The 11,480-nt window shown below is 30.0% G+C and overlaps 1 protein-coding gene across 1 annotated transcript in view; it reads left to right on the top strand.

Annotated features, from left to right (window-relative positions):
- Positions 1-3: 3 nt before the first annotated feature.
- The window catches only part of LOC106476352 (glutamine-dependent NAD(+) synthetase-like), a gene marked incomplete at its 5' end in the record, with an annotated part of 17,334 nt that continues 5,857 nt past the window's right edge, over positions 4-11,480 (top strand). Inside the window, 7 exons of the mRNA XM_013937008.2 lie at positions 4-65; positions 1,153-1,270; positions 3,647-3,778; positions 4,208-4,282; positions 6,174-6,298; positions 10,009-10,160; positions 11,340-11,480. The exon at positions 11,340-11,480 is cut by the window's right edge and continues 64 nt beyond it. Of these exons, the coding sequence (XP_013792462.2) occupies positions 4-65; positions 1,153-1,270; positions 3,647-3,778; positions 4,208-4,282; positions 6,174-6,298; positions 10,009-10,160; positions 11,340-11,480 (805 nt within the window). The remainder of the gene's footprint in view (positions 66-1,152; positions 1,271-3,646; positions 3,779-4,207; positions 4,283-6,173; positions 6,299-10,008; positions 10,161-11,339) is intronic.

Consider the following 11,480-nt stretch of genomic DNA (forward strand, 5'->3'; position numbering starts at 1 on the left):
TTACTGTCTACTCGAGATACATGCATAGGTTTTGAAATCTGTGAGGAACTTTGGAATCCTTCTAGGTAAGTTTTGAATACTTAAAATATATTTTTTCATTATTGATATAAGTTTTAGCCACTTTCTACTTAAAACTACCAATAAATTGACTTTTGAAGTTTAACTTAGATGATTTTAGAAGAGAAAAAAAATATAAATATTTGAACAAGTTTTTAAAGTTAGTTAATGAATTGAAACATCACAGCTTAAATGCCAATAGTAGACAAATCATTAGAAACCAATATGCTTAACATAAGTGACAAAAGTCACCTAAACTGTGGATGATTTTTTCACATTCCTCTTAGTTTTTTGTTTTGGATTCAAAATCAGAGGTTTGTAAAAATGGTATTTCACATCTGTCTTTTGCATCCCACAAGTCACTGCCCAAGAGGCCTTTCTTTTGATACCAGAATTATCAGTTGGGCTGTGGTAGTTTACTCTGTAACTGAATGTCACTAACCAGACAGTACCCCACCATCATAATATTTAAAGAAGTATGAGCAGTCATTTCATTCCCGTTAATAGTTTACACTATAACTAGCTGTCATCCATGTCATCCAACCAGTTTTACAATATAGTTAAGCAAGTTATCATAAATGTTATGTTACACATACTGATTTATTAAGCACTTGGTGTGTGTGTGTGCTAAAATTAGATACCATATATTTCATTTGTTGTAATTTTTATCCTGTATTTTTTATGGAATATTTAATATTAGGTGATCAAGTGTGTGTTAATTTTTTTGGATCAGTTTGTTTTAATTAAATTTATAAAAATTATATTAGGGTTTGGCATAGTCTGATGGTTTGAGTGTTGGACTGAACATAAGGGTGTGTTGCCACAAAATTGTGTCTGTAATTTTGATTTGTAAGTGCATTATAAGAATGTCAGTCCAATCCCACTATTTGATTAGAATAACCCAAGAGTTGGTAGTGAGTACTATTGACCAGCTGCCTTTCCTCTAGTCTATCATTTCAAAATTAATAACAGCTAGCACAGGCATACTTGTGTAGCTTTGTACAAATATTCAAACAGTCGATCAAACTTTCAAGTTGAGAAAGTACTCTAAGGTTTTTCATGCTAAGTTTGTACTTTCTTTTTTTTTTACCATAGTTCTCATATACCACAGTCACTAGATGGAGCTGAGATTATTGTTAATGGAAGTGGGTGTTATCATGAGCTGAGAAAGTCTAATATTCTGGTGGATCTTGTAAAATCAAGTACGCTAAAGGTGAGGAACCACAAAACTATTATTACATTGCTTTCATCTCAATAACCCTTTCTGAATCAATGGGCACATTTCAAATGCAAACTATATATTTTCAAAATTTAAGTAAAAATAATAATTCTAACTATATTTTAACAATTGTTCACTCAAAAATAGAATCTATATTTTATAATTTTTTAACATTTATTTAGTGTAATTTGTAAAGAAAAACAATACTTATTAATTTTTGAGAATTTCTCTTCCCTTCTGAAAGCATAAGTTTATATTTGATAAGAAACTATTATCCCTTGAAAATACAGTTCTCAGGATTTTGTTCTGCACATGATTTTCCTGCTCTTTCTTTGATTTTATTAGGATGACCTGTCAATACAACCCTTTTACCACATCACAGTGTGTGATCAGAACTAGTAATGTAGTTTTGCTTTTAAAATGCTATAGGCAAAGTTTAAATACCATTGGATTGAACAGACTATAAATTATTTAGGTCAGTATAGAGTGAATAAAGTAGCATGAGAAGTATAATTTTGTAGGAAAGTGACAAAACCTAGATCATGTAGAGTAGAATGATGCAATGTGTCATGGGAAGTTTATAAGAGTTTGGAAAGCCACAGATCTGGAAGTTTTCTATAGTTCCTTGAAACATTATTTTCATTCTTGAAATGTATTTGTGTTAAAGTATAACTGTTTGAAAGATACCAAAATTTTGTTCTACGACAAAACGTCAGGTAAGCCTTATTAGGTTTAGAGAGTACAGTATGCAATTGCAAAATATTCTAGTGATTCAAATCCTTATTTATTGAATGTTATTATTAAACTTATCATATTCAAACAATGCGCAAAAATAAAAGAACTTATAATTTATTGAAAATAAAGTTATCTATTAGATATAAATGTATTTTGACCAAAAATATCATTAGCAAAAATACTGTTCATATCTAGCTTGACCTCGTGTCATTGTGACAGGTCAGGATGTAGGTCAAGGTCACTGTTAAAATATTTGTCAGTTTTTGCTGCTTTCTTGTTGATTTATAGCCATAAGTGGTGACTAATGCAGTCATCAAAATAAAGTGTAAAAATGAATGTCAATCAAATTGAAATTGATTGAATATGTAAAATGGAACTTTCTGATAAATATCTAACAAATTCAGATATTACTAAAATGAAATGTTTTTTAAAAACAGTGTCTCATAACAAATTCTTAGAAATTTCACAACATAAAAAATGATAGAAAAACTAAGTAAAATAATATGAAATATTTTACACTGAAATTTCTTATGTAAACATTACTATGTTTCTTGCATCCCACTTACCCTAGTGAGCTTTTGATATTGAGCAAAAGACATCATTGGCAATGGACATGGCATGATTGACATATTGTTATACTCTCTTCTTTTTAGATAACTCTAAGGGACCAAATAAAGAATGTAGTGTTGGTTAGAAGAGCATCTTATTACTATGGTGGATCTATTATATAGAATACATTGGGGGGGGGGTGATTAACTACATATAATAAATTCTAGAATATGTTATTAACTTTTGAGGAAATGCTATGTATCTAGGGTTGCATTAGTGTACATTGTAACTGTATCGTAATTTTTTATGTTCAGTAATATTTCTTAATATTTTCCATTTTATTGATGGTTATTTTCAACACCAGAAACATTTTAAACAGACAGTTATTCAAGTGTGGCAAGGAATGATATGATCTACAAAACAAGCTTTTTCAAGACAGTCACATGCTGAAAAACAGGTGTACATAGACGAAGAACAATGTAATATTTATCCTACAGTCAGTTATGTTGAAAATTGAAGTAGTAAAGTAATTAAAATTTATCGAGCATTCTTTAATATATTAGTTGCAACAAATCTCCTCTAAAAATACATACTTCTTCAAATCAACTGTATTTAATATTGATCAATTAAAGGGTAATCTTGCTAATTGATGTTAGAAATAGAACTAAACAGAACTCATGACAGAAATCAAATTTATTTTTATTTATGATTTGAGAGAAAGAATACATGTGTGTAAGGCTGATCACAGCCTGGTAGTTAGCTTCTTGGATTGTGGTTCCGAGGGTCCATGGTTTGCATCCTGTTGATACAACATAACCATGCACACTGTAGGTCTGTATGTGTATTATAAAAGTGATGGTCAAATCCCACTACTAAATAGTTTCCACAGTTTAGAAATGGGTGTTGTTGACTAGCCATTTTCTCCTCTAGTTTATCACTTAAAAATTAGGACAGCTATATTCAGTAGCACTTGTGTAACTTTTTTCACATATTAGAAACAAATTAAACAATCAACCATATGTAATGAATAATAATTCTTTGAGACAGTCTCAGAAATATGCATAGATATGCATGTTTATTTTTCAGTGTGGTGGAATTTATCTGTTTTCGAACTTGAGGGGATGTGATGGAGAAAGAGTGTATTATCAAGGATGTTCACACATTGCCATTAATGGTGATATTGTTGTCAGAACAAAACAGTTTGGTCTTGAGGAAGTGGTAAGTTTTAGCAGTTTATCATTAGCTAATGGGCGAGCTCGAATTTCTGTTATTGATTAAATTATAAGAACTAATACTGTTAATATACTTTCAAACAAATGTTGTTGTTTTTTATTAAACAGTGTTTTTTTTAACATTTCATAAGTCTTAAAATAGAACCCAAGTATTTGTTGTGATCTAAGAATTGTAAGTTTAAAACTCATATAAAACAAGGGAAACATTTTTTTATGCTTGAAAGATATTTATGTTTGGTCATTTACTACCAAATGGGATTTAGATAGTTGGCATTGGCAAAATTTTTTACTGTGTAGTTACATATTTTGTATATGCTTTTAATATTGTAAAAAATATGACAGAAAAACGTTTTTCTGTAGTTCTGTCACATTAATGTCACCTAGGAAAAACTGAAAAACCTTTTTTGTGCCACAGGAAGTTGCTACTGCAGTGCTAGATCTTGAAGATGTTCGTATGTACAGGAACAGTATTCGAAGTCGTAATCTCATGGTAATTATCCAATGATTATATAAACTTATTTATACAAAACATGTATGTGATAATTTGTTTTAGTTAATGTAACTGTGTAGTATATGATGTTGTTTCACATTACTTCAGTACTAAGCTGATTAATGGTGTGCTTTTCATTGACCTCAGCTATATTTCTAATAAAGAGCATTATGTTGTTAATAAACATCATAATTATTTTTACACTACAAGCACATGTTATTAGTGATGCATTGCAAAAAAAATAAGTTGTACGTATAATCTAGGAATCAAATCACATGTCTGTGCAACTTTTACAGTAGTAGTTATGTAGATTTGGAGGTTTCTTCATGTCAGGTGTAAGTTAAAACAAGTCTTCCCGTTAGTTGATTAGATGTCTATTGCTATCTAACTTAACATTCTAACAATCCTTGCATTGTTTGTGGTTTAATAGACTGATCTAATTAATTTGTATGCTAAATTGTTTTAAAGTTAAATAGAAAAGTAGTGTTCTTTGGTTAAGTGTTTCACATTGCAGAAAATTTTGTTTGGTTTAGTTTTCATTTCAAACAAACAGAGGAATAGAGGATTCTTTTTTCATGCCATTAAAATACATGTGTTAGACAAACTGTAGGTCTGTCTTTTTATTTTTGTTTTTTCAAATAATGAATTTACCACTGATTTTTTTCTTGATATAAGGGTTATGTTACACATCACCCAAAACTGCGTAATAATGCCTAATCTCTTTTAGCCTTAGTTATTAGAAAAATAAGGATGTTTGGAAATGTTGCTCTATCTGATATTGTTCTAAGTTCTTGTACCCTTAACATTTTTCACACCTAATTAGATAAAAAAGAATAGACAGAAGCAAATGTTATTTTAAAAGAAAGAGTTTGTCCAGTTTATTTAGCTTGTCAGTATTATAGCTATAATCCTGGCATGTGATTTTACAGCCAAATGAGAGTTTATTATTACAAACATGTTAAGAGTTAAATACTTTATATTGTCACTAAATTATTAGATACTTTTACATAGTTTTAAAGCTTGTTACATCTATATTTCAAAAAATAAGAAAATGTATGGTGATAGCCAATTTTATGATATTCAAACAAATTAAGAAAACTGTTTGTTTATTAAGGCTGTCTCACATACTTGCAAGAGAAGAATGGTTCAGTTTAAAATAGCTGATATTAACTCTCTGTATATAGACATGGCCATGTTGACTGACAATATAACCATGAAACTATACATACTATAACTCTGGGTGAACCAAATGTATCTTCATGAAATTTAGTAAACATCAAAAGTTTTCGATAACTTGAACTTCACAAATTTTGAAATTAGCTGTCTGAGGAAGAAAATATTGTTTCTGCTTTTGTTGTACATTTGCTGTTATGTTAAACATATATTAAAATATTTTCTTCATTACCCATTCAAGCCGTCTCCAATCTTTATTAGTCTCAAAGTGGGTTCCTCATCATTGAATGTCAATGAATATGTTAAGTGAGAAACTAAGATTATTATGCAGATGTTAAAAAAAGAAAACATAACTTTAGCATCAGTCAATTATAATTTCTGTCAAATGAGACTTGATGCAGAATAAGTGAGAATTGTCCTGTTCATCTTACTTTTCTCCATAGATAATGATACAGTAGAAGAATTTTATAATTAATTGTATCATTTGCTGTTACTAAAATACCAGTGGAATGATTTCAGTTGTCTTCAATATCATTATTCTAATCTTCTGAACGTAATTTCTGTTAATTCAGCTATACATTTGTATCTTTTATTTTTAATAATAAGATATTATCAGTGTATTAGTTTTTGTAAGGATATCATTTATAGATACAATGTGCACCAAAAACCTTTAAGATGCATTTTAAATGTTTTTTTTTTTTTATCTTGTATGTGATAGGGAGCTATGTCTGAGAGCTATCCACGTATCAAAGTTGAATTCTCTTTGTCTAGAGATGATGACATAGCTATTCCATCCTATCAACCTATCACATGGGAGTACCATACTCCAGAAGAAGAGATAAGGTTAATATTATTAGCATATAGAATGTTTGTATGTGCATTGTTAAAAAAATGTAAGTTTAGTATTTTATATTAAAATCTTTCAACATACATACTGCTGTACATCAGGGTAGTTGTATCAAAGAAGAAATTAGGTAAACTTATTTTGACTGATCTACTTAGTTGGTTATATTATCATGCAGTTTAGGTGCTTTTTTTTCATTGAATAGCTTGAAGCCCTGTCAGGCTTTTTACTAAAGATAATGAAGCACAATTGTTTAAAAAATTTATAAACGAACTCCACTGTTTTAGTTATGTAACTTCAATTGCAAGCTATTAATCAATAGACTTTCCCTTATGCTCAATGTCTATTCTTTATTTACTTTTACAGGGACTTCAAATAGACCTCTACTTTATAGATTCTTTACATTTGTTTATAACATGGCTCTTAATGGTGTAAAATAATGTTGATTTCAAACTTGCACATTCTTTTACCCAAGTTTGATGCCACTTAGTAGTGGATCCAGTATAACATTTATGTTCATATGCAACTTTTGAAATTCTAAATATAAATGTTCAATCTTTAAACCTGGAAATTTATTACAATCTTCTTTCAGATTTAACGATCTTAATTGAACTTATGAATAAGCTCAAAAGTACAACCCATGAGTTGATTGCTATTTAAAGTTGCCTATTTGTGGTAGTACTAAAACAGTTTTCTGCTTACTAAGTTTCAATTAGACTGTTTAGGAATGTTCATACCATTTAAATAACCACAAATAATATGATTTATAACTTATTTAAAACAATTTTTTAAATAAGAACTTTTTATTTTTAAATTTTTTTAAGCATAAAATCATATGTATCAGTTATTTTGTATTCTTTATGAATTAGTATTTTTATCAGGTTCTTAAGAGACTGGTGTAAAACTATCCAAATTAAATTATAAACTTTTAAAGGTTTTCTTGGGAAATAGCTCGCATTAAAATTGACCACTTTTTGTTATGAACAAAGCTGTCTAAAAGTGCAAGTTAATGATCTTTTTGATGTTTAATTGTGAACTTGTTATTGGTATGTTTGTTGTTGAGGAAGTTTAAAAATTACCCACATGTTCCACATCTTTGAAAATAATTAAAGTATTTGTATCACATTGTTGTCTTGATGATACCAATTGTCTCTAGGTATAATTTTTCAAGCCATGTGAATTCTCTGTTACATAGTTAGTCACCACTTGGGGTTTAAGGAGTCATTCAACTACTTAAAAAACCCACCTAAACCCTCCTTTATAGTATGGGATTCTATGTTTGAATTGATTTCTCCAATTGGGGCTTTCACATGTTGTATATACCCTTATGATTTCCCTGATCAAAATTTCACCCTCTGCACTAGTGTATCATGACTGGATGATACCCTCTGGAAGTGGACAGAGCATGCCATCTGGTGATTGATGATGCCTTTTATTTTTATCCTTTCTTAACTTTATTTATTGTTCCAATTACACTACCTTGATTTGTCGAGTCCATCCTTGCATCAATCTGGGTCTTTTTCATTCTCCCTATTGACTAGGGCAGTTTTGTGACCTAAGTGGACTTTTCAGCTGAAGATGATAGAGGGGGGGTGGTCTTAACCCCAGAAGCATGTCCACTCATTAGTTATTACTGTTCTCCTTGTCTGAGAATATTTAACTATAGGTACATCCATTACACTCTGATCTTGTATACCTGTTATGCACCGCATGTGACCACACTTGAGAATGTGCAGGGCTCCACAGGTACATATATACTAGTTGACCTCCCACCCCACCTTATTTATTAACAAAGAGTGTGTAAGGTGATGAGGTATACTGCTGAGAATAATACTTTTGTTTTTGAATGTCCTCATTTTGGTCCAGGTTCTTAGACGGTTAGTCTGCTCCACTTAGTTTTCCAATGAATCCAACCCATTGACTTTTGCTCTTTTTTTTCTGGATTCTACTCGATCACATCTTTCATTCATTATGAATTAGGTTATTGCGATCCTGAATAGGGTCTAACATTTGGTGACCAGAGGTCATTAAGACTGTTCATATTCCTCCTCTTTCTCAATGTGGATATTTCAGCTTGAATTTTGTTTTTAGAAATAAAACGGATACTTACCTCTAAAGTACATTCTCACCCACCTCTCCACAACCAGGAGAAATACATTATTGCATCACAACTGCAAAGAAACCTGGCTTATTGGTGGAAAGTAGGATTTATTTACTTTCTCCTAATGCATGCACAATATGTCACATGGAAGGTGAGAGAGCAATAAACTTCGGGTAAAGTGATGCATGCTCTGCATGGTATCAAGGACATTCAGAAGCTAAGGTCACGTGGATGTTGACAACCTGAGAGAAACTCAACAAAGAAAGCTTTCAGTATTTCAGAGGTACATATCTGTTGAAGATTAATTTTAATTCTACAAATGTACACTTCTAGTCACTGTTATTCGTAATTTAAAAAATTTTGAATTTATATATAATTTACTTTTTTAAAAAACCTTTACAAGTTCATATTTTAATTTTAATTTAGATAGTTTTACACAAGTGTCTTAAGAAGAACCTGGTAAAAATATTAATTCATTGAGCTGCAAAATGCCTGTCCAGCAGGTATTATAAATCGTATAATTTTTGACTGTTTAAATGGTAAACATATCTAGACAGCTGAATTGGAATGATATTAAATAAATGATTGCTTCAGTAATACCAAACAGTTTTAACTAAAAATAAACTGTTTATATTGTGCCATTGGCTTGAATTGTCCAAATAACCACATGTTGAATTCAGATATAAATTTTAACAATTTATCTTGCATATAACTATTAAACACAAAATTAAGCAAAAATTAAACTAATCCAAATAAGTTTTCATCAAACAGACATTAAATTAATTAAAGAAAAATGTTTTTGTTTTGTGCCCTCAGTCAGAAAAAGAGAGTAATTATGCCATTTTATAAACGTTAGTAACACAATTACATCATTTTGATATGTGACTGTCTTGGAATTGTGTAACAATATGGAATACTTTCTGTTGGTAGACTAGTTAAAATTTTTTACTGCATGTATAAAAAAGCTGCATTAAAATTGTGATGTTACATGCTATTTTATTAACAAAACCAGTTTGTCAAATATTGATTAGTTTTACTACAGGGTATAAATTTAGTGAAAAAATGTAGATACTAATGCAACACACTTCCAAGTTTCTGTAGGTATCATAAATGAAACAAAGGTGAAAGAGTGTCAAAAAGTTTATTCAGAGGCTCAGATATAGAATGTTTCTTCAACCAACTTTTTAGTAAAAAAAATAACTTTCAACCATTCAGAATAAAAGATGAATATCTGTGGCATTCCATAAATTTTAAAGAAACTCAACTGCTAGAGCTGTTGGTTTTACTTAATTGAAGTTTCAGTGCAGTATTTTAAAGCTTAGTTTATGATAATTTCTTAAAACAGTGTGAAATAAAGATAATAAGAGTACTAAGAATATTAAATAAAAGTGTTACTGCAAAATTAATGGTAAATCCACTTAGTAAGAGGTAAACAAAAAATGACAAGGAGTTGACGACATGTACTAAATATGGACGAATATAGTAAGATAATAATTTTTTTTTGTGTTTTCATCTTATAAAAGATAATAACTAATGTTTTTAACTTAGAACTTAGTATTTTTTATACTGTTAAATGTAGAAATTAAATTGTTTGGTCTTTGATAACAGTCTAGGCCCTGCATGCTGGCTGTGGGACTATTTGAGACGAAGTGGACAAGGAGGTTACTTTCTTCCACTAAGTGGTGGCATTGATAGCTCCAGTGTAGCTATTATTGTTCATTCCATGTCCTGTCTTGTGTGTGCTGCAGTTAAAGATGGGGGTATGTTCTTTTGTTATCCACTGTTACTGTTAATTCTAGAAGTATATGTTATTACATTTAATAGTGCATTTCTGAATGTTAAAATATTTAAATTTATAGCAGTATGCATCAGACATCCCTAGTAACTATCCAAAGTTTTGGCTTTATACCACTGATTTCATATCAGATGAAGGTATTACTGAGATATATAGACTTTTTAGTTTCATTGAGACATGTTCATCTTGCACCTTGGTTGCTAAGCTGTTGCACACTGAATCATAATCTGTATGAACCATGCAGTTATAGCTGTTGTGTTGGTGTAAAGCACGGTGTGGACTGGTATTCTGCTGCAATAGCACTTTAAATCCTGTTTTAAATTCCCAAAAACATAATAACATTAACCTTGCTTTTCTCACAGTTACTTAATAAATTATATGCCTTTGTTTATTTTCTCTTGTAACTTGTACTTGTAAGTTGTTCTTTTTTTATATTACATCATTTAAAATGTGGTCAGACTGTATCCCTAAGAGTAGATTTGGTTTAGTAGAATCTGTTTAATTCTTTCTTTTATAGTTTCTAAAGAAACTCTTCAATTTAAATCTTATTTGTTGTTTTTTAGAAACATTACTGAAATCTTTTAATTCTAAATTTATGTTGTTACTATCAATTTATCAGAGTATGTTAAACATGCAGTGACAATGTTTTGAAGGGATGTTTATGTTGTATAATTGCCAAAATTTAGTGTTATTTATAGCTATTAGAAGTTTAAAAACTATTAATAAAGAAAAGTAAAATTAAAGACTTGTTCAATGAAAAACACACAGCTATTCACTTTTGATATTGTGATGACTTTAAAAATTAACCTGAAATTAGATATTTTAATAGATAATAATTTCTTTCTGCAAATCACACTATATCTGCTGTATCCAGTGTCATTTTACTGTTTCCATTTCTGCTTAGCTTTTTCAGTTTTTTTTAAATACAAAATAATACAAACAATTCTGGATAGATAACTTGACATACCATTTTAGATTAATGGTCAGGCTATTAAGTAATAATAATAATGCTCACTGAAAAACTTTTGTTTTTGTATTACTGTTACTTGTTTTCAAAATTAATGGAGTAAAATATTACAATTTAAACATGGTTATTCAATCTTAGTGTAAGGAGTATTTAAGTTTAAATCAAACATTTTTGCAGATAAAGAAGTTTTAGAAGATGCTCGAAGAATTGTTGGTGACTCAAATTATGTTCCAGAGGAGCCCCGAGAGCTCTGTAACCGAATTTTTGTAACTTGCTACATGGGCAGTGAAAATTCTTCTCGAGAGACACGAGCCAGAG

Source organism: Limulus polyphemus, unplaced genomic scaffold, assembly GCF_000517525.1.
Source record: "Limulus polyphemus unplaced genomic scaffold, Limulus_polyphemus-2.1.2 Scaffold10358, whole genome shotgun sequence".
NCBI classification, from domain to species: Eukaryota; Metazoa; Arthropoda; class Merostomata; order Xiphosura; family Limulidae; genus Limulus; species Limulus polyphemus.